Below are 24,700 nucleotides of genomic sequence, written 5' to 3'. Positions count from 1 at the left end.
AGCTATTGTGAATTGTGCCGCTATAAACATTGATGTGGCTGTGTCCCTGTAGTATGATGTTTTTAAGTCCTTTGGGTATAGACAGAGGAGTGGGATAGTGGGTCAAATGGTGGTTCTATTCCCAGTTTTCCAAGGAATCTCAATACTGCTTTCCAAATTGGCTGCACCAATTTGCAGTCCCACCAGCAGAGTATGAGTGTGCCTTTCCCCCACATCCTCACCAACACTTATTGTTGTTTGTATTAATAATAGCTGCCATTTTGACTAGAGTGAAATGAAATCTTAGAGTAGTTTTAATTTGCCTTTCTCTAATTGCTAGTGATGATGAATATTTTTTCTTATATTTGTTGATTGATTATATGTCATCTTCTGAGAAGTTCTGTTCACGTCCTTGGCCCATTTATTGATTGGGTTGTATTTTTGGTGTTTAGTTTTTTGAGTTCTTTATATACCCTAGAGATTAGTGCTCTCTCTGATGTGAGAGGGGTAAAGATTTGCTCCCAAGATGTAGTCTCTCTATTCACCTAACAGATTGTTTCTTTTGCTGAGAAGAAACTTTTTAGTTTGAATCCATCCACATTTATTGATTCTTGATTTTAATTTTGCACCACAGCAGTCTTATTAAGGAAGTTGGGGCCTAATCCGACATGATGGAGATTATGGCCTACTTTTTCTTCTATTAGCTGCAAGGTCTCTGGTTATATTCCTAGATCCTTGATCAAAAGCACTATACAGATTTAATGCAATGCCAATCAAAATCCCTTATTCCTTATAGAAATAGAAAAGGCAGTCATGAAATTCATCTGTAATAATAAGAGACCCAGAATAGCTAAAACAATCCTTAGCAAGAAGAGTAATGCAGGTGGCATCACTATACCAGACCTTAAACTATACTACAGGGCAATAGTAACAAAAACAGCCTGGTATTGGCACCAAAACAGACTAGTAAACCAATGATATAGAAGACACAGAGTCTAACCCACAAAATTACAATTATCTTATATTAGACAAGGTGCCCAAAACAGGCATTGGAGAAAAGATAGCCTCTTTAACAAATGGTGCTGGGAAAACTGGAAATCTATATGCAACAAAATGAAATTAAACCTCTATCTCTCACCATGCACAAAACTCAACTCAAAATGGATCAAGGACCTAGGAATAAAACCAGAGACCCTGCATCTAATAGAAGAAAACAGTAGGCCTGAACCTTCATCATGTGTGATTAGGCCCCAACTTCTTAATAAGACTCCTATACCATAAGAATTAAAATCAAAAATCAATAAATGGGATGGATTCATACATACACACTTAAATCAGCAAATGAGGTAATTTCCCTCCCCTTCCTTTGTTTCTTTGTGTTTCTGTCTGTCTCTCTCTCCCTCTTTAACCCTTCCTCTCCACGTCTGCCTCTTTCATAAAGAAGGTGTTTATGACAGTCAGATGCATTCACTCCATATACTGCTTAGGAATGCCTGGTTTGGGGTGAGGCTGCCTCCAGGCACTGGGGTGCAGAGTAATTTGGTTGCTTGTGATGGGCTTCACTTTGAGTGATCTTAACTTCTGCTAATAGGATGCATGACATAGGGTACAATTCCTACTCTCCTTCAGCACCTACTATTCTTCCTACTCCTTCAGCACCCAGGGCCTATGGACCTTGGCTTTGATGGTCAGCTTTAAGCTAGAGCTCAGCTGGATGTGTCAGACACTCCTTTCCACTCTCAGCTGTCACCCAGCACCGGAACACTAGCCCTCTCCTAATACTGCAGAGCCACAGGCTGTTCGTCTCTGGCTTTGCCCTTTCCTAAGGCCAAATTGCAGGAGTCAGTGCTTGCATTAATTTCTTCTTCTCTCTTCTTGATCACCAAATCTTTTATCTATAATCATTGTCAACAACCCATTTTTATCAAAGCAAGGTAAGACTTTGCCTCTTGGGTACCCTTAAGACCCAAGCCTTATTGCCTATCTGGCCCTTGAAGGCTTTTGTGTTTTTTGGTCCAATAACAACAATAACAATGAAAAAAAAAAAAAAAAAAACCAAACCTGAAAAATCAATAAAAGAAGACCAGTTCCCTTTAATAATATGATGAAGGAGTCTATCAAAACACAAGGAAAAATAAATGGAGTAATATTATGGTCCCCTGTCCTGAGATAAGGTAATGACTTGTGGACCTGTCATTATTTAGAGTCTCGCTAGGATTAAAACTTGTTATAACAGTTATATGCTGGTGAAAATCTTATAAGGAAAACCTTTATTTTTTAGTTCACTGTTTTTAAATTCTATTTTTTTTAATTTGTTCTGATTCGTTATACATGACAGCAAAATGCATTTTGACACATTGTACACAAATGGAGCACAGCTTCTCATTCCTCAGGCTGTACCTGGTACAGAGTCACACCAGTAGGGTAATCATACATGTATATAGGGTAATAATACCTGTCTTATTCTACCGTCCTTCCCACCCCCACACACCCCCACTCCCCTCTACACTAACCAGTTTTAGTTCACTTATTTTTAATCAGAATATTAGTTGAATTCAGTAAAACAAGTTTTTAAAAAGAAGATTGATTCAAATAAATTACCAATTAGTGTCCAGAAGTTTCCTCCAATTATAGCTAATACTTAAGGGATACTTCTGATTAACTCCTCTCATTTCACAAAAACCTTTTGAAGTAAGTATTAATGTTATCTGAATTTTACAAAGAAAGAACCTGGAGATTAGTGAGATTAAGAGACACAGTTTGTAATTTGGAAAACCCTCTACAACCCAAGTCTTCCTGTGCCAAATTGTAACTGTTTATATTCTGTACTACCTATTTTTATTTTATAATCAATAAAATCTGATTTTTAATACTTTTTTAAAAAGTTTTAAACAGACCTTTATTTTATTTATTTTGAGAATCGAACCCAGTGCCTCACACATGCTAGGCAAATGCTCTACCACTGAAACACAACCCAGTCGCTCTGTACTACCTGTTTATGTGCAGATAACAACAGATTTAAAAAGGAGAAGAAAGGTAGATTTGCATTGTAGCATTGAAATTATTATTTCAGTGATTTACTGAGTTGCACAATATTCAAAAAGACAAAATGCAACTATGCTCATACTTCTACTCTTTGCATATTTATACAAATATTATATATTTATACTTGAAAGAATTTCACGAATCTTCTATGAATACCAATTCTTGAAGTATTTGCCTTTTACAAATGGAATGAACAGTTTTAACTTTTAATGAATTTATTTATATCTACTTAAAATGCAACATTTAGGTTTTCTGATTTTCTTTGTCTCCGAATCTCTTTACCAGGGCCAACGTCTTTTTGAAAAACTGCTCCAGCTGACTTCGCAAAATATTGAAATCAAGCTAGTGAGTGATGTGACGGCTGATTCAAAGGTATTAGAAGCCTTGAAATTAAAGGGTAAGGCCAAGGTTGATATGCTACTTTACCACTGGGTATTCTGCTTAAAATACCTTAAATTTCACTTAAAATAATATATAATTTCTTTATAATCGGTACACTTCTTATTTCTTCTTTGAAAAATAGCCTGATTAAAGCTTTTAAATGAGGAAACTAATTAATCAATATTACTGGGATTTTTAAATATATTTTTCACATTACTCTATGCAAAGTAATCTACTGGCTATTAATTGATAATTAATTGGTAAGAAGAATCTTTCTTCTCTAAACACTTCAATGATGTAATTAGAAAAAAAGGATCACTTCCCATTAGAACAAACAGTCATTTCTGTTTTTCTCTTGCCCATCAAATGAAAATCCTCTTTATGCTACGTATTCTTTAAAAGAATAAAATTAGGTCTAGAAGTCTATAGAACACTGTCTAATTCCACAGGGGAATGCTACTCCCATGGCCATTCTGCAATTGGTCTCGCCGTCTCATGAAGACTGTATCTTTCTCTAACTGAACTCTCACTTCCAAATAGTTTTTAATTATTTGTAAAAGTTTTTATCCAGAATTTACTCTCTGAACTGTAAGCCTTTAAAAACGTACTGGCGCCTGAGAACCGGTGAACATACCCAAGCCACCAGGTGTCTTTGAGTCTCAGGGGTTATCTGATGGCCTCATATCCCCTGCTTCTGCTGTTGGAACATTCTGGGCATGTCCACTTGTCTTCCCCACGTCAAGTGAAAATACCTTCTAAAATATGGGACAGATTGGAGTAAGTGGACCAAGTAGCCTGTCCTCCTGCAGAAGGAAAATGTGAAGTGATAAAGAACATTAAATGACACAAACAGAAGACATAAGCTTAGCCAAGCAAATGAACCTTATGCTAGTCAGCTTTGTGGCATTGTTACAAAACACTTGAGATCGATAATCAATTTAATAAGGTTTATTGAGGCTCACGGTGTGAGAGGCTTCAGTCCATAGTCACGTGACCCTGTTGCTTTGGGCCTGTGGTGGCACAATATCATGGTGGGAACATGTGGTGGAGGAGGCCTATTCATCTCAAGCAGACAGGAAATGACAGAGAGAGACAGGAAGAGGTCCAGGGTCCCAATATCCCCTTCAAGGGCACGCCCCCAATGCCCAATTTCCTCCTAATAGGCCCCACCTCTTAAAGGTTCCACCACCTCCCCATCATGCCACAGGCTGGTGATCAAGCCTTTAACAAATGGTCCTTGGGGGGATCCTTGTCCAAATCATATAGTGAACCTGTCATCATTCATAGTATTTGATTCTGTACATAGGAAAACAAAGAAAATGTTATGAGATATTGTCTGGTCTAAAAACAGTTTCACTGTATTACTTGAGAAGCATATCTGTGTGTCAGGAGAGGGACGCTGGGGATTAAATCCATGGATACGTCACCATGGAGCTACACCACAGCCCTTTTTATTTTTTATTTTTGTGACAGGGTCTCTTTAAGTTGCAAAGACCGACCTGGAACTTGTGATCCTCTTGCCTCAGCTTCTGAGTAGCTAGGATTACTAGCTGGGATTATACCCAGCAACAGCAAAAGGTTTTTGAAAAACCAGAGAGTATCTGGTTCTGTGGATTGACATACAGAGTCATCATGGCTTAGAAATGTATTATTATTTTTCTCACAGCATACGAAATTGGGTCCCCACAGTCTGAGAATCAACCATCCCCACCTTCTCAGACTGTGGCTTGAAGGTAGGATGGCTTTGAAACACAATTCCCATGAAGTCTTTGAATCAGGGAGGGATTTGATTTTACACAAGGATTCCTATAAATTCAGAACAGGTTTTACTAATTGTTTTCTTAATCTCACTTACAAACCACCTCCATCTGCATTCCCTCATAAACATATCAAATGCCATATGTTCATTTACCTCACTTGGGGCTTCTCTCACCTCCCAGCCATAGCAGCAATTGCCCCTTTCTCTGAGGTTCTAAATGGCCAGTCGTTCAGATTCCACATTTAAAATATATTTGAACACACACACACACACACACACACACACACACACACACACACACGATAGAATGTTGTTCCTCAGTCTTTCTCCTAGATATCACCTTTTCTTCTCAACTGCCACTACTCCATTTCAGACCTTTAATAATTTTCTGAGGCTTTGCCCTACCATCTGATCTCCAAACAGCCAGAGATTTTCCGTAACATGATGATTTCCCACTTCCAGCCCAACCTAAACTGTATGCATGTGTGAGTGTGCCTCAGTGTTATGCAGAAATGGCTGTTGAAGAATAACAGACATGAAATAAAGGGCACAGTGGTAAGCAAACCATTCAGTGAAGTTTTACAAAATATACATATCTGTATGACCCACTGCAAGTGTCTCAGAAAGTTATATCACTCATTCTTGTGGTCACTACCCTCTGCAGAGATAACCAGTCTTTCAACTTCTACCTCCACCACTTGTCTTTCTTTCATATTTATATTAATAGGATCACAGAGTACATGTTCTTTTATATCTGGGTTCTTTTGCTCTATTTCAGGTTTATAAGACCCATACATGTTGCATATAGTAGTATCTTTCTTTTACATTGCTGTATAGTGTTCCACAGTATAAATATAATGCAGTGTATTTATTTTGCAGATGATAGAGATTCAGGGTTTTCCCTATTTTAAATTGTTATATGTAATACTACTGTGAGCATTCTTGTAAATATCTTTTTGGCACTCATGTATACAAATTTCTATTGGATATTTACTCAAAAGTAGAATTTCTGACAGCACAGAGACTATATGTATGTTAAACTTCGATAGCCAATGCCAAAACTTTCCAATGGTTGTACCAGTTTATACTAACACAGGTGTACTCCATATTCTCACAAAATTTGATAGACTTTTTAATTTTAGCCATTCTGATGAGTACATGTTGTGTTGTTACTTTTCAATTTCCTGATGGCTAATGATGTTGAATATCTCATTTGCTTATTGACCATTTCAAACTACCTTAATAAGGTGCTCATTCAAGTATTTTGCTCAATGTGATTTTATTTTGTTTGTTATTCTCTGTTAGCCTGTTCTTACTTATTATTTGTCTAGATTTGAATCTTTTATTGGATATATGTGTCTTCTCCCATTTGGTACTATGTTTTCACTCTTCTAATTTATGCTTTAGATTATAAATCCTTAATTTTAATGAAACTGTATTTATTAAGTTTTTCTCTGTTATGAGTGCTTATTGCATTCTTTGTAAAAGATGTTTGTCATTACAAAGTCCTGAAAATATTCTCACTTGTTCTGTCCTAGATGTGGTATTATTTTACTGTTCGGATTTAAGTCTATTAGGTTAGGACTTAATTTCTGTATGGTGTGAAGTAGGGGTACTGGTTAATTTTTATTTATATAAAAGCTATTGATTAAAAAACTCTTCACTGCATTTCAGAAGCATCTTTGTTAGAAATTAGGTGATTATATGCTTTGGTCTCTTTCTGAATTCTCTGTTATGTTGCATTGGTCTACTTACATAGCCTAGGAGAAATGCCACACTGTTTAATTACTGTAGCTTTAAAATGCATGTTGTGGATGATCTAACATTTTCATCTTTGTTTTTAACCTTTAAAACTTCCTTAGTTGTCCTTGACCCTTCAGATTTAAAAATAAATTTAACTATCATTTTGCCACGTAACTGCATAATATTACATTGATTCCAAGGGAGAACTGACATTAACAATATTGACCCTTTAGCTTCATGAATAAGAAAGGCTATAATATTTCCTCTTAGTGGTGCCTTAACTGCATCATTTGGGTTGTTAATATGACATAAATTTCTAAATTATTTTTCAATGCAATAAAGTGGCCTGATTTCTACTGCAATTTCTGTTTTGAATCATGGGCTGTTTAGAAATGCAGTCCTTGCTTTTCAAACATTTGGGCGATTATTCTATTTACCTTTTTGTTATTTTCACTACAATCAGAATACAGACTTAAGTCACTTGAAATTTTTGGAAAATTACTTTGTAAAATTTTATTTCTAGAACAAATTACAAATCCTAAGGCTTTTTAATGCTTTCATTCAACTTTTTGGTTATGTTTTTGCATTTTGTTAACTCTTAGAGATGTCTTGGCCAGGGAGGTAGTCTAGAAAGCTCTGTTATCAGAGCTGAAAAGTGGAGTAAATGTGCAATGTCTGCTATTGCTATTTGCCTCATACGTCATCCAAAATAAGAGGGAAGATCTTTTTTTTTTTTTTTTTTTTTTGGATCCTGCTGCTTCTTTCTTCAAGTGGGATGTGCCACCTGCTGCCAAAATTTGGCTTCCTGGGTGTGATCATGACAATTCTCTTATGTCCTGTTCTCCCTGCTAAGCAAGATGCCTCACTTCTCACCAAACCTGACCCTGGTAATATCACAGCAATATCCTTGAAATTTTATACTACTAATCAAATTTTTATTTTTGATTATATATTTTAGTCAGAACACAATATTATGTCTCAACAATGCCCCTATATTTTTCAGTCTTGTATTTTGCAATGAAATTTATAATTAAGAAGATTTATTTTTAATTGTCCATCAAAACCGTGGCATTTTATAATATGACTACAATATTTAATGTTCCTGGACCCTATAAAAATAAAAAACAATGCCAGAATGTATTTATTTCCTTTTTGGGAAAAAAATCACTTTTATTTGTTCCTGGTTGGACGGTAATTTTTTAATAGGATGACCAGTGAAATTAAAGTCATCAGAGATTTAAAGTCAGTGACCTGGAAGTAAAATCCATGTTTCTCTCCTTTTCTTCTTCTTTCTTTTCTTTCTTTCTTTTTTTAATGCATTTAAAACTATTCAGGATCAGAAATCTCCCTTTTGGTCTCATTCTATATACTATTATTAATTCTCCAAGCATCTGAAAGCTAGTTATGATTTCTCAAATATAACCTACGTTTAAAGGGTTCTGTTTCCTAAAGCCTGCTCCTCACTATGCCTGAAACCCTCTCCCTCTCCATGTCAATTTGTACATTCCTTTTCACTTTTCAAAGTTTCAAGCCTTACCCAAAATATTTTCCCATTAGTCTTCATCTCTTTTCCCTGGTTGGTCTGACCATCTTCTTTCCCTCCATTGTTATTTATTCAGCCACCATTTCTTGAATATCTGTAATGTGGTGAGAAGATTGGCACAGGTGAATAAATCAATCAAGGAGTTCCTGAAACTTCTACACAGAGTCCGGTTTTGCCAAGGGACCGTTGGCATCAGTCCTTGATGCTCATGTTCTCCACTCGGCCAGCATCACCTCTGCGCTAGCAGAGTGCTCACGATGCCAGGGAGCGTGAATAATCAGAATGCTCTACCATGGTCTCTTTTTTCCCAATCAGAATTCCAATCTGCTTATTTTTGGAGCTTATCTGTAAATGTGAAAGGAAGATGATCCGACAGTAACCAGGTCTCATCTTCCATCCTCAAGGGGTTCTTAAATAGTTTATTGACCAAACACTGAGAAACTGCAAAAACCCTGTCCTGCCATCAGACATAACAACCAGGACTGTGCTGTGACAACTCTGACACAGCTTAGTCTAGACCATCCTAAGATGCATTTCGATGTCGGAGATGTTAAGATGTGTCAACATTGTGTTTTAGAATTAATGACATACGACAAATAAGCATTGCTTTAAAACGTTCATTTGTAAATTATAAAATTCAATTTATAAGCCTTTAATAAATTAAATTAAAACTGACCATTCCTAATACCCCACTGAGAGAGGTAGATCCTAAACCAGGCCTCTTGTACTGTTTTTTTTTTTTTTTTTTTTTTTTTTTTTTGCCATACAGTGAACACTATGCAATGAATGGAAATTCTGAGAATTCAGATTGTGTCAGTTTCAAAAAACACAGGGATATCTTTAACAGAACCCTTGATGACTAGTTTGTTCAGTGATAGGAAGTGTTTCTCTCTAAAGAAACAACAACAAAAAGCTGTTGATTGACCTGAAATAGGGAGGTGATTGTGCAAATTAGTTTTATATGCAATTGCTATAGGAAAACCAATATAGGAATTAAATATCTGAAATAAACTGGAGAAGAGGGGGTGTCCTGGAGTAGACAAAGAGGATAGCAGAAACCATATTCTTAAGTGGTGTGCAGCATGATATGAAATTGTAAGCCAAATGAAAAGAGAGGAGGACATACAAAGGCTCAAGTGATTCATTCTGCTGACACTGTCTGCCAAGAGGTACTGACCATACAGATAACAAATTTCATTTGTGATTTTAAACTCTGTCACTTGATGCAGTTTGGTGTTTATTAAAGAAACATGACAAATATAGCTGACATGTAAACATAGATCTATCATGTATACATGTTTTGAAATATGTGTACATTGTGGAATGTCTAAATTGAGCTCATTAAAATATGCATTACTTCATATGTTAATCCTTGTTGGTGAAGAGAAAATTTCAATATTTCTTTACAATTTTCAAGAGCATAAATTAATACATTGTTATTAACTATAGTCAGTGTGTTGTACAATAGATCTCTTCTCATTGTAGGCAATGAGTCTGTTTACACATCCACAGAAAGAAATTTATCCTGGAACTTGGGGGTCCTCTAATAAACCTCCATGCTGTGCCTCTTTCTGATGATGCCACAGTCCTCTGTGGGTTCAGGAAGGTTAGATAGTCTTAAAAAGCTTTCAGTTTGTTAGAATCAAGCGTGCATTTCCCCCCACTCTTTTCTCTCCAGCACGCAAACCTGCAAGTGATTAAACCCAGAGCTTGGTGTATGCTGCCTCTGCTTTATGACATCTTTAAGGACCTCAATAAAGCTATTATGTGAGGTTCGTTTTGTTTAGATAAAGCATTCATGTATCAGGAATTTTCTTTCTTCTTTTTGTATTCTTTAGATAGAGAGAGACATGTATGATAGGTAGATGATAGAGAGATGATAGTAAGTAGATAGACATAGATGATAGATCGAGAGGGGGTAGGTGAAGATAGGAAGAAAGAAAGAATGGATCTAGTTGGTTTGTACTGCTATAGCAAAAGCCTGAGACTGAGTAATTCATAAAGAACAAAAATGTATTTTCTCATAGCTCAGGGGTCTGGAAGTACAAGATCAAGGCATGGCCCCAGTATCTGGTGAGGGCCTGGTCTTTGATATTACTCAGCACTAAAAAATAACAAGATCATGGCATTTGCAGGGAAATGGATGGCATTAGAGCAGATTATGCTAAGTGAAGTTAGCCAATCCCTAAAAAACAAATGCCAAATGTCTTCTCTGATATAAGGGAGGTGACTCAAAATGGGGTAGGGAAGAAGAGCATGAGAAGATTACCTCTAGATAGGGAAGAGAGGTGGGAGGGCAAAGGGGGGAGAAGGGGAATTACATGGAAGATGGAAGGAGACCTTCATTGTTATACAAAATACATGTATGAAGATGTGAGAAAAAAAGAGAATAGTGTCACCATAGATTGGGTAGAGAGAAGTGATGGGAGGGGAGGGGAGGGGAAGGGGGAAAGGAAGGACAGCAGAATAAAATAGACATTATTAATGCTGTGTGTATATACGTGACTGCATGACTAATGTGATTCTGCAACCTGTACACTCAGATAAATGAGAAATCATGCCCCATCTATTCAAATGTATGATATGTCAAGGTCATTGTACTGTCATGTGTAACTAATTAAAACAAATAAAGAAATTTAAAAAATAAAGAAGAAGAAGAGTGTGGCAGAGGGAAGCAGCTCACATCAGTTAGCAAGCAGAGACTCCTCGTTCAATATACAAATATATACCCCATAGCCATGCCCCCAATTAACCACTTCCTCCAGCCACAGCCCACCTGTCTCCAGTTTCCTCTCAGTTAGTTAATCCCATCAGGGATTGATTCACTGATGAGGTTAAGATTCTCACAACCTAATCATTTCTCCTTCTGAACCTTCTTACATTGTCTCAATTGTAAGCTTTGGGGGACAACTCATACCCAAACCATACCAAGAGTTTTCTACCTTTTTATCTGTACTTTCCCATTTCATTTTCTTTTTAAAATTTTTCTCTTTAAGATTTTTTTGAGACCAAGTCTCACTAGGCTTCCCAGGATCATCTTGAAAAACCCTAGGCTGGAGCAATCGTCCTGCCTCAGCCCCCAAGTAGCTGGGATGATAGGCACATGCTGCTGGTTCATCTTGCCTCATTTCTGTAATCCTTGGTGAAGACAATGCAAAGTGTGCCCTTGGAATGGACTTTCCATCACTGTGACAGTGCTCAGCCCTCTACCTCCCCTGCATCTTCTCATCTGCACCCTTTGTGACTAAAGTCATAAATCTCGGGCAGAGATTGAAACTAACATTTGGGACTTTCCCTCATTAGCACTACATTCTAAGCAAGTAAGCCAGTTCAGCAAAGCCTTACCTGTATTGCTGAATAACCAATAGCTACAGGGTCCTAATGAGCACTGGTTGGGCATCTTCAACAGTAGATAGCTAATTGATGTTTACTTGTGACCAAATTTTATTCATTTGAATCAAAATTTTAATAGTTGAAATACCAGTAAGACTAAGGCCCTTTCATGCATGGTTATGAAACTATATTTTTTATGACACTATATTTTTAAATTATTCTGCTTTAACTTTCTTTTAGGTACATTTAAAACAAAAGGAGAGGGGGATGCTGTGTGCTGTGTTTTGTTCTCAAAAATTCTGTCTGACATAACTTTTCTATATACATATCTGAATACACCACAGTGAATCCCACCATTGTGTACTGCACAAGATGGGGGCCCTAATTAGAATAAAGATATATTACATGCATGTATAATTTTATCAAAATGGACTCTACTCTCAAATATAACTAAAAAGAACCACTAAAAAAAATGAGGGTCCCCAAAGCCTAACATGGGAAAAAAATTTTATAAGTGTAATCCTTGCCATTGCTTATATGAATTCAAGAAAGCTATATTCATTCACCAATATAACCCATTTTTATTTTTACATCTATCAATTAAGCAAAACAAACCTAAAAGGAGAACAGATTCCTAAGTTTGAGCTTAGGAGTTGCACAAATATTTAAATTAATGCAAGCTGCCCCAGTTTCCAACTTGAACATTTTATAAAGTGATTTTTTTAACTGCTTACACTAAATCAGTGAAGTGTAATTTGAGATTTTATGCTTATTGAGATTTTCTTAATACTTTGGTCTTACTGTTTCATAAGTATTCCAAAGTCTAACACTACAAGTAGGTTATGTTTACATGTGTCAACTTAGTTTAAGCATTAAGAAGAATATTTTTGTCATTTCCTTAAATTTTATATTGTTTCAACTTGCATTTTCTCTGTCTGAAAGGTTACCATTGTTAAGGAACCTGAACATTTAATAGGGTCTTCTGTTGTCCTGATGAAGGACTGTCATTTTTTCTTTTCTTTTTCTTTTTTGGTACCAGGGATTGAACTCTGGGGCACTCAACCACTGAGCCATACCCCCAGCCCTATATTGTATTTTATTTAGAGACAGGGTCTCACTGAGTTACTTAGTACCTTGCCATTGCTGAGGCTGGCTTTGAACTTGGGATCCTCCTGTCTCAGCCTTCCAAGCCATTGGGATTACAGGTGTGCACCACTGCACCCAGCTGGAAGAATGTCTTGATGGCCATCAGGACGGTGGCATCTTTGGGTAGGAGGCTGATGCACTGCCTTCTCTGGAGCCTGCTCTGCAATGGCCCAGACAATCATCAAGGTGCCCTTGCTGTCTCCCAGGCATGCTGCTCTCTCTGTCTCTGCTTTCATTTCACACCTTTTCAAAGGGAATGCTACTTGGGCTTATGCTTCAGTACACATGTGCTTTGTTCTATTCAGAGAAGTCAGAATTCAGCACAAATAATTGTCTTCCGCTTTTCTTTGCAGCACACAGATACTTAACAGCAAGGCAGGAGCTACTCAACCTGTACTTGTTTGGACAGGTTATGCTTGAGTGATATTTAGCAGAGTAATTAGTATGACATTTAGGAGCAGATCTTCTGGTGTTATATAGACTTGTGCTGTAATTCTGTAACTGTAAAGTTACTTTCTCTGAACCCCAGTGTCCTTTCCAATAAAATGGTGATAATAACCTCCCTTGGGCATATGGAAATTAAATTAGATAATGTATAAAAAGTATCTGATGCTAAAGCCTTACTCATTATAAACTGTTAATGACATCCACCATCGTCACTATCTTAATTTACCCAGACTGTGTAATTTTTGGGTCTAATTGGTCAGCAGTCCAGACTGGACTCATTTCTGGTCCCTACAGCATACTCCAAACCCTGTCATTTTCTAATGAAAGGAAGAGTCCAGTTCTGGTTTGTATGTTACAGATCATCTTTGGACATGCAGCTGGTTCATATGCCTTTACGGTTGTGCAATAACTCCTGCCGCCTCCCTTTTGTGGTAGGATTTGTCCAGCTGGACACACCAGTGCCACTCCATCTGTGTTTTCATTTTCTGTTCTAAGAGCCCAACTTAGGTTTGCAATTCGATGTGTTTTAACTTCCAGAGGGGTGCATCTGATACATGGAGTAGAGTCCTACCATCATCCATTTGCTCTAAAACATAGAATCTTGCACTAAAGTTTCTGTTTCTATCTATAATACATAAGAGCAGGTTTGGCATTTTCAAGGAAACTGTATACTTTATGCAGGGAGAATCTTAGCCATTCAATCTAGTGATGGCTTTATGCATTTCCATATGGTGATGCTGAAATCTGGGGAGGATGTTCTTTGACAGGGGAAGAGGAATAAATGAATAAATGTAAATAAAGGGGATATGTAACAAACTCCCTGAAAGCCTGCATGATTTCCAGCAATCTCATGCACGCCATTTTTAGCAACTAGTTTACTGTTTTTGAGTGCCTCTTAGGCTCAGTGAGACCATCACACATCGAGGTTCTGAAGGAGACTAGAGACAGCTTTCGTCTCTGGCCTGCTGATCACTGGCTTTGAGCAATCCTTGTCTGACCTAGAGGAGCCACATTGAGAATATTCATTGCATTCATTAGTGAATGCAGGCTCTTATGTGACTGAGTCTCCATTTTCAAGGTGGACACCCTAATTGAACCTGCTCTTTTAATCAGTGCTATAAGAACTAATGTAAATTAAAATGCAAAGCTGTATTTCTCTTATGTTCAGCAGACTGCTCAGCATAAGTTGTCACAGTGTCTATTATTTCTGTGCCCTCTTTCTATCTTTTTTTCCATACCATGTTTTATCCTGTTTTGTTTGTGTGTGTCTGTGCGTGTGTGCTTGTTTTTCTTTTTCTCCTAATTTCTTTTTTCCTTCTCCTGTTGGGTTGTTTTACTAACTTCCTCCTGTCTCATCCCTAGCAAGAGCTATTCCAAAGATTCACAGCTGCCCTGAATCTCCTAACCAACATCTTTCCCTCTTCTTAATATCATGTCTCTTATAAAACACAACAGACATCAAGCCCATACATTTTCTATATCCAAGCCCGTCACCACCTCCTTTCCTCCAGCCTCTGAGGAATGGTGTCTTGGTTGTCTTCCAAGGCTAACCCTTCCCCCTCTAGCATCTGGTTCCACTTTCTCAGGGATTGCATTCAGGTTTTCCCTTTTACCTTTTCAGTTTTGCCTTTTCCATTTCTCTTCCCTCAACACATATGCATATGCAAGTCAACTGGGGAAAAGAAGAAACTTAGCAACCAGCCATCATGGTTTCCTTCTGGCTACTGCCCCTCCTCTCTTCTGCCCTTTTCTCTGTGTTCAGGTTTATGTACTTCTGCAATTTCAAATCACAGCAATCTGGCTTCTGCCCTGACTCCCCTGAAACTACCTTGCCAGAGTCAACAGGGTTTACAGGGTGTGCAACTCCCTGGATATATTTTAGACCTTGTACCATATGACCTTTCTTCAGCTTTGAACACTGTGTGTCCTGGTCTTTTCTCTTCCACTAAACTGTTCAGGGTTTTTTGGTCTATGTGACAGTGACCATTTTACATCTCTTCCTGTGTTAGCCACATGTTCTTGGTCTCTTGCTGATTTTGAATACACTGTCTTTTCCTTAAATGTTAACTGTTTCTATTACTTTTCTTCTTCCCTTCCATTTTCTTTACTTTCCACACGCACTCTCTACATTGATCAATGCATTCATTCTATGACTTCATTCATTACCTCAGTACAGCCTGCATATTGTCTTTCCTGAGCCCCAGACTCAAAAAATATTCCATGACAAACTTAACATTCCCATTAGCATCTTCATGCAATACCACAAAACCAGCTAGTCCAAAAATTAAATGAATGCACCCTCCAACCTGCATAACCTCAGGATCCTTAAGTTCTAGCTCAGTAAATGATATGACTCTCTTTCCACTAGCCCCAGAAAGGAATCTAGAGTCATCCTTCTCTTTTTTCTAAACTCTAAAATCAAATCAGCCTGCAGTTCTTATAGATGTATTATCTTAAAATCTTTAGAAATAGTTCCCTTTTTTCCTCTCAATCTCTTCTATTCTAGCTTAGATCTTTGTCATTTTTCTGTTGAATGATTGCAAATAACGTCCTAACTATTCTCCAGACTCCAATCTTCCTCCATCCTGTTCTCCACATAGAAAGTGCTCACCCAGATTATCAAATTTCCTTGTCCCTTCTTTTCCTTAACATTTTTCAGGGCTTCTGTGACATTGAGGGTGTGTGTTATGGTTTGGATCTGGAATGTCCCCCAAAGTCTTATGTGTGCAGAAGTGGTGCTTTTGAGAAATGATTGGGTCACGAGGGCTCTGACATCATCGGTTACTCCGTTGAGGGCTAATGAACAATTGGGAGGTGGGATCCCAGTTGAAGGAAGTAGGTCACTGAGGATGTGCCCTGGAAAGCTCTATCTTCTTTCTGGCTCTGGATGCCTTCTGTCATTCATATTCATTCATATTCTCATTCATTCTCTCTCTCTCCCACCCCCCTTCAGTAAGAGAATGGTACTAAAAAGCAATTTCCTTATATTTAAACTTTAGAAATGGTTCTCAAATGTTATACTCTTAGTAAATTATAGGACAAGTATTTTGAAAGTAAAAAATACTATGTAAATGCTGCTATAATTTCGATGTTGAATGTCCCTCCAAGGCCCGTGCATTAATGGCTTGGAACTCAGGAAGGCACAATTGCAAATCGATGGAACCTTTAAGGGGTGGAGCCTAGTGGGAGGTCTTTAGTTCCCTGGGGGCACTACCTTGAAGGGGGTTGTGGGACTCCAGTTCCCCTCTTCACTATCTTTTGCTTCCTAGCAATAAGGTGAGTGGTTTTGCTCTACACTCACTCTCATCATGACTTGTGGCTCACCAAATGCCCCTACCAGTGGGGCTAGAACCTCTAAATTGCCTTTTTTTCCTTCAGATGTTGATTATCTCATGTATTTGTTATGGTTACAGAAAACTGATGAAGACAAATGCCAGTTTCCATAGAAATTTACATGATACTTTTCACCTAATAGAAAAAAAATATTTGAAAATGGCATTTGAAGTTTTGATATAACTCAAACTACTATGGTTTGTGTTTGTATTACTTTACTAAGCTCCTGTGGAGATTGGAGATAGGAACATTTCTCGTGGTAATTTGCCTTCTTGGAGGATGGAGTAGGGAGTCCTGCGGCTCTTAGTAGCCAATGTCATGTGCCAAGTTGTTCCAAGTTCTTCTTTCATCCATATGGCAAATTAACCCAGACAGGCAGAGATACTAAGTGATTTCCTTCTCAACAAAAGATGAAGCGTGCTAATGTTGGAATACCTCTCTTATAGCTTTCCTGACTACTTTTTAGCTTTTATTGAAAGAAGATTTGAAGCTGTCATCATCCGTTTTGAGCTGCTATCACAGAATATCTGGGACTGGGTACATGTTTTTTTAATTTACTTTATTATTATTATTTTATTTTTATGTATTTGTTTATTTCGAGACAGGGACTCACTACTTGGTTTAGGGCCTCCCTAAGTTGCTGAGTCTGGCTTTGAATTTGTGATCCTCCTGCCTCAGCCTCCCGAGCTGCTGGGATCACATGTATGTGCCACCATGAATGGCTTGGATCATTTTTAAAGAACAAAGATTGTTTCCCACAGTTTGGGAGGTCTGCGTCCAAGATCAAGGTACTGACATCTGGTGAAGTCCATCTTGCCGGTTCATCTCATGCTGGAAGATGCAAGGATAAAAGAAAGGACCAAATTCCCTGTCAAGCACCTTTATAAGGGCCTCAATTTCATGCACAGAGGCAGGGGTCTTCATGACCTAATTGCCCTTGAAAAATCCTTCCTGCTAATACTATCACATTGGCCATTAAATTTCAACACCTGAGTTTTAGGAAACTGATAAATATGGTCCCTCTTGAAGAAAAGGCACATGCAGAAACATAAAATAACTAATCAATATAAAATGACTACATAATAACCATATTACAATATGGAACCAAAGACCACACTCATTAAACATGTGCTTTAATAATAGTTATAGCAACTTGAGAGAAAGCAAGTCTTCCTAGACCAGAGGTGCTATGAGTCATGATGGGATTTGTGGTCCTGGATGGTCATGGCCCCAGTAGAGATAGGACTCACATGGCATGTGATCCCACTGCAGTCAATCCTGACGTTCCAGACCTGTTACCCTCAGGTTGTCATAACAGCTACTATAAGTTAGGTTCACAAAGATGATATACAGGGGCTGGGGACATAGCTCAGTTGGTTGAGTGCTTGCCTTGCATGCACAAGGCCCTGGGTTCAATCCCCAGCACCCCTCCCCCACCACACACACACAAAGATTATATACAAAAATGTGTACTGCATAGTTCTTAAAATTAGAAAAAGTAAACAAAGGAACCAACATTTGCCCTTCAGGTATGTTGGGAGAGAACTTCCAGTGATGTGAGGGAAATGTTCAAATTATGTTGCCAAGTGAAAAGCAGTCACCTACAAAACAGGAGCCAATGTATTAGTTCATCTTTGTTCAGGGATAATCTAATTTACATATGTGAAAAGGTTTATGCTAGAGTGTTTATAGAGTGTTAATGAAGGTTGCTGCCTTTGAATGATGAGATTACAGATGATTTTGTTCTGTTTTCTGTGATGTGTGTGTATGCGTGTGTTTGTATCTATAGTGTCTTTTCCATGCAAGTATCAAGTGTAGACCAAAAACTCAGAATATGGAGTGAAATAAGTCCTGGGCTTTGCCCTCTGTGTACCCTCTGTGAGTTATTCAACCTCTTGAAACTTCAATCTCCTGATTTCTAATCAGGGCTAATAATAGTAGCTATTGCATAATGTTCTGAAAATGAATGAGATAATCCATATAAAGTATTTAACACAGAGCCTGGCACATGATAGGTACTTTAAAACACATTTTTTAAAAATATTCAGCATATTTTATGAAGGAGGAAATGCAAGGAAGGAAAGGGAAAGGAATGGGGAGGGAATGGAAGTTCATTCCTTAGACACTGCCTTAAAATATGTTGCCTTAAAATACAAGCTGGCAGCATCTGGTCTCCATGCTCAGGAGCCATAGTCCTGAGCCAAACAAGGAGCAGAACAGACTTCCTTGGGTGGCAAATCTGCACTTGGGGCATGTGGCCTAAAGAACAACTGCCCATTCCTACCCCCTATTCTCCCAGGGAAACTCCCTCATTTATATCTAAAAGGATTTCTGAAAATGTGAACACATAAATATTGGATGAGAATGAGTTAAAGCTACCAGAGGAGATGAAATCTTTCATGCAGTTCTGAGGAGGAGGTGTGCAGACCCAGGACATAACTCATCCTGACAGGCTCTAGGATGGGTCTGTGCTTCCTCACGAGGCCAAACTTCAGTTTCCCAGGGAGCCTGCACCCCTGAGCCCCCACACGCTGTGCAGAACAGGCACCCCTTGATTTGAGGTTGTTATGTTCCACAAAGAGGCTGATGAATGAATCTAATTATTCACAAAGAAAAGCTGATGAGAACGCAAATGCCAACCTGTGAAAATGCAGCCTGTGCTGCTATGTTCCCATAAGTGACTTTCCTGTCATTATGCCCAAGTAAGGATTGTTCATGCATCAGTGTGGGGAAGGCATTACTGAAAAGCTTCAGCAGCACCTTTATTCTGGTTTTATTCTTCCTTGTGTGCAAATTATACCCATCTTTTAAATTAACCTTCACTTAAAGGCTTTTTTTTTTTCCTTTTCTTTTCCTAAACCACACAAGCCAATGTTACAGTGGTTCAAGTTTGAAAAACAGAAGTATCTTATATGTTATTGGAAGAACAACAGTGTGATAATTTACTCAGAACCATTTTTGAGGCTCCTGGTATAATCAGTATTGACAAAATTTGTTCATAAGCTAAGTGGGGTTTTATATGATTTAGGGTTTTTTTTTAAATTTTTCTCATCTTTATTTTTTATTACATTTTTTTAAAAAAATTGGACACATAGTAATTGCACACATCTATGGGGTACAGTGTTGCATTCCAATTGTATACAATGTGTCCTTATAAGATGAGGTTAATTAGCACATCTATCCCCTCAGACATTGTTACGGTTTGCATCTGGAAGGTGCCTCAGAAGGCTCATGTGTGGACAGCACTGTTCTGAGTGCTGGAAGGGTCAGAGGTGGGGGTTTTAGGAAATGATTGAATCCTGAGGGCTATAGTCTCATCAGTGGGTTAATCCATTTGACGGATTAATAATTGGAAAGGACTATTGAGTGGTAATTGTAGGCAGATGGGGTTTCTGGGGAAGTAGCCCTTGAGCACTATATCTCTTCCTAATCCTTCCCCCAACCCCTTTCTCAATGATTGCCAACTGCTTCTATCACATCCTTCAACCATGATGTTTCTGCCTGGGAGCTGGCTAACCATGGACTCAACCTCTAAAACAATGATCCAAAATAAATCTTTCCTTCTCTAAGTTGTTCTTGTCAAGTATTTTGGGCACAGAGGTGAAACACTGACTAATACAGACATATATCACTTCTTTTTGAAAACATTCAAAATCTTCTTTATTCACTATTTTGGAAATATTTAATTCATTATTCACCACAGTTACCCTACTATGCTATAGAACATTAGAAGTTATTCCTCCTTTCCACTATACCCCTATACCTGTTAACTATTCTCTCTCTCTCCCGCCTTGATTTACTTTAAGACTGTAAAATAACTTATTAACATTTTGGAAGTAATACAGGGTTAACTAAGGTTCTGATTTCCACTTAAATTTTTGAGTTTGCTATTCATCTTATTTTGATTTGCAAATTTAAATGGAACATTACTGGTTATTACTGAGGTCACACTTAAAAAAAAAAAAAGGATATCTTTGTGCAGGGTTGCTCATGGCTCAGAAGTCTACAGACATTTCAAAAGTCAGTGGCTGACCACCTACTAAGCCATCACAAATGTTGAGGTCTTGACCCTTGAAGTCTCAGAACAATGTGAGCTTTGCTTAATTTTTCTGTACTGTACTTTCCAAAAGGGAGCAATACTTCTTTCTGACACCTCACTTTCTAATGGCACCTGGAAACCACACCCTGATTCTTCTCATTTTCTCAGTTGTCTCTTATCCTATTGTTCTACAGGAGACTCATGTGTATTCACACCCATTTGAAGCCAGTTCTCAGCTGGGTGCATCTGTTCTCACTAGCTAAAGTACCCATTGAGTTTCCTCCATGTGTGAATTCCTATCAGTATCTAATCTGTATTACACATTCTACAACTTATTTAGACTCTGTTTTATGTCCTCCTTGTACTCATTTGTGTCTTTTGTTCTCATGAATAGGGACCAAGACTCCCTGGATCACTTCTACTACATCATTAGGAACTTGGGTCCACTTCAGTGCCTGGTGGCAAGGCTCCACACTGCAGGAGACATCACATTAAACTGCAAGTGACAATTTGGTGTTGCTTGCCTATAGTCCCAGCTACTCCAGAGTAGGAGGCAAGAGGATCACTTGAACCCAGGAGTTTGAGGCTAGCCTGGGCAACATAGTGCAACCCTTCTCAAAACAAAACAAAACTGCAAGTTAGGTGGAGTCAAATGAAATGTCTTCCCTGATTTCCCACTCTGTCACAAAGAATGACACTGGGCTGAGCATTCTCTCTGTCCCAAGACATTCCCTGCCCCACCAGAGGCAGGCACCATATTTATATCAGGTAAAAAATACTTCATTAAATGGGAAATATATTTATTCTGAAATATCATGAGGCTGAGGAAAAGTCCAGAAAATCCATGAGCTTTCACGAACAGAAGAGACCATCCTATACCTCCTAAATTGCATCATGGCCAGAATATGGAAATACCAGCTGCTATTTAAAAAGTCATGGTTTTGAGGTATCATTCAAGAAGTACACTCACTGATATTTACAATTTTTCATATTAAAAAGTAAGATCTCTGGTGGATCTTTAGCAGAATATTTTAGAATGTGCTCAATCAATTGATTAGCTTATGAAGCCTCAGGCAGAGAAAGAGACCCAGAGACTCTGACAGGTGTGCCTGGACTTGGATTTGGGGGGTATTAGAGAAGCCTCCATCTGTAGAAGACCCAGCAAGAGTTCCCCAAACTGTATGTCCCTCTTCCATCATTCTTTCCACAGTACCCTGAACTAGAGGGCGCCGTGTTGGTTGAATGAGGTTGAATCCCCTGCTATGTACATAGTGCTCCCAGTGTTCCATAAATATTTACTGACTTGAAGTTCCAGACAAGAGTGATTTTAGCTGTTCTGTAGTGAGAGTGGACTCCTCTGGTAATAGCATCCTCTTCCTGAATTATGCATTTCTTTGCCCTCTGGTCCAGCTATTAGTTTTTCCCAGTGTATAGCCCACATCTTCACAGCTACAGTCTAAAGCCACCTCATTTTATTTGTCCTTTAGGAGAACCCAAGAATGCCACATCCGTTTCTGGATTCCAGGAAGGAGTTGTATACACTCTGACTCCTTCCTGTCCAACTTGTTTGGTCAGACTCTTCTTAAACTGCCTTTTCTAGCCCAAGCCCGCCCCTCCTCCACTCTTCAGCTCAGTCTTTATACCCCTAGAAGCCCACAGCAGGCCTCTGGCATATGTGCTAACTGTGTGCCAACCCAGCATTTGGGTCCCAGCAAGCTATCTCTTTGGCAGCCTCAGATGCCTCTTCTCCTTTTCCTTATTTTTTCCCTCTTTCAGACCCTGTTTAGTAACTCATTTAAAATTGCCTTTTTATCCCCTTTTATGTTGATCCTTGCTGGGGTGAAGGAGCAAGAAATGAGCTTCTAAGGGGTAAAGAGAAAGGTGGAACTCGAATTTTTGTCATGAAAACCTTCCTGTAATCACCAAGAAATGGGATAAGTATTCAACTGTCAATGGCTATAAGAGCTCCATATTTGGAGCTAGTTTGATTGACCAATTTTTTTTTTATTTATCAAGACACACCAGTCTTCAGTGTACATATAACAGTTGTTAATAATGATAGTCATAGCTAACAGAGGTTGTTCCATATACTTTACCTATATTCTTATTTAGCCCACAGACATCCCAAAGATGCAGATAATGTTATTAGTTTTGTTTTTTATTACTTTATGTATAGATATTGATATTTTACAGATGAGAAGACTGAGGCACCAAATGGTGAAATCACATGCCTAAGGTCAATGGTTGTTGGTTGATAAAAGATATTTATTTATTCTTGCCACAGTTCCCCAGGCATGTGATTTTAGTCCACATTATTGGGTTTTAAGAATTATGTATCTAACATGACAAAAACATCCTCCCTCTTCTATTTAGCAACCTTCAGATTATACTGGGAGAAAGTGTCTAAGAAATCTGTTTTGGCCCAACTGTGTATAATCTAGCCATTTTATAATATTTATTTTGTAATTCAGCAAAGGACAATTGTTGGCACTCATCAAGAAAGGCTGAAGAATATGGGTTGACACCATTCCTGGGTCCTGGGTAAATCTGCATATTGAAATGAAATAAGACAGGTAACAATTCTAGCACGAAAACTACAGGCTGCTTAATCATTTATCAATTTATCCATTCATTCTTTTAACAAGTATTTATTTTGCTTTTACTGTGTGCCACACACTGATGGAAATGACTTGATCTGGATTGGATTTCTAAAAGATTATTTTGGTTGTGTGTGGAGAAACAGCTAATGGGCTTTGGAGGTATCCGCTGGCAAAAGATAAAAGTGGCTTGGACTAGTGAAAATGGAAAGAAAGAAATATTTGAAATATATTTTGGAGATACAATGAAAGAACTTGATTTATGTGTCAGTGTGGGGATGGAGGTAAGATAGAAACAGAACAAAGATAAACTCCTGGATGTTGTTAAGAACAACTGATTCAAAGATGTCATCACTTCCAAAAAAAATAAATATAGTAGAATAGGCATATTATTTGGGGGTGGGGTGGCGATAAAGAGCTCTACAAGTAGGGAGATTAAGTTAGGTCTGACTTCTATGAATCTGAAGCTCCACAAGTCCAATCTTTAGATATTGTTTGGGGAGTTACCAGCATATAAATATTTATAGCCACCGAGCTGGGTAAGATACTCACAGGGGTGGGATTAGCTGTAGAATAGGGCCTAGAACCAAGCTCAAGGAATTTCCAACATTTGAGACTTTGTTGAATTGGTGAAACTAGCATTCACTAGGAATAAGTGAAAAAAGTGAAGTAGGAGGAAGAAGGAGGGACAAATTTTTGTCAAATATTGCTGAGAAGTCAAGTCAGCTAAGCAAAGAGAAGGATCCATTGGATTTGGCAGCATAGGGTTGTTTGGTGAACTAAATAAGAGCAACTTTAGGTGATTGAAGTGGATTGAAATGTCATTGGTCAGGTGAAGAAACAGAGATGAGTGTGAATAACTCATTCCAAAATTTTGCTATGAAGTGAAACAGAAATGAGAAGGTGGTTAGAGCGGGAGGTAGAAACCAAAATGATTATAGAGAAACTAAAAATATTGTATGGTAGAACTGTTAACTAGCAATTTGAGATGATATTTTAAATTGGAATGGATCACCATAATTATAAGGTTTCTTTAGTAATCTTTAGCTGTGAAAGTACAGGTAAGTCAAAAGGTTAGGCTCTTCAGAGTGTCAAATCTTACCAGGAGAATGTTACAGAGAGGATAGCCATGAAATGCAAACTGGATTTAAAACTGATGAATGTTTAAGGAGATGGAAATCCTAGTTATTCTACTTGGATCATGGAATAGTATATACATATAGAGTATCACATGTGATAAGATGTTCCCATAAATATGTACAATTATTATGTATCAGTTAAAAAGAAAAAAAGAAATAATAAGCAGAACCATAAAGAAATAGTCTAACTACCATTGTGAAAGTCAAGTATATTTT

At 38.0% G+C, this 24,700-nt stretch overlaps 1 protein-coding gene across 1 annotated transcript in view; it reads left to right on the top strand.

The window, feature by feature from the left end:
* Window positions 1–24,700, top strand: part of Pld5 (phospholipase D family member 5) — a 398,582-nt gene that overhangs the window by 247,684 nt on the left and 126,198 nt on the right. Inside the window, exon 4 of the mRNA XM_026390749.2 lies at window positions 3,310–3,421. Coding sequence (XP_026246534.1) covers window positions 3,310–3,421 — 112 coding nt within the window. The remainder of the gene's footprint in view (window positions 1–3,309; window positions 3,422–24,700) is intronic.

The sequence above is a fragment of the Urocitellus parryii genome, chromosome 9 (genome assembly GCF_045843805.1).
Source record: "Urocitellus parryii isolate mUroPar1 chromosome 9, mUroPar1.hap1, whole genome shotgun sequence".
Classification (NCBI taxonomy): domain Eukaryota; kingdom Metazoa; phylum Chordata; class Mammalia; order Rodentia; family Sciuridae; genus Urocitellus; species Urocitellus parryii.
This window is presented reverse-complemented; position numbering and strand designations above follow the sequence as displayed.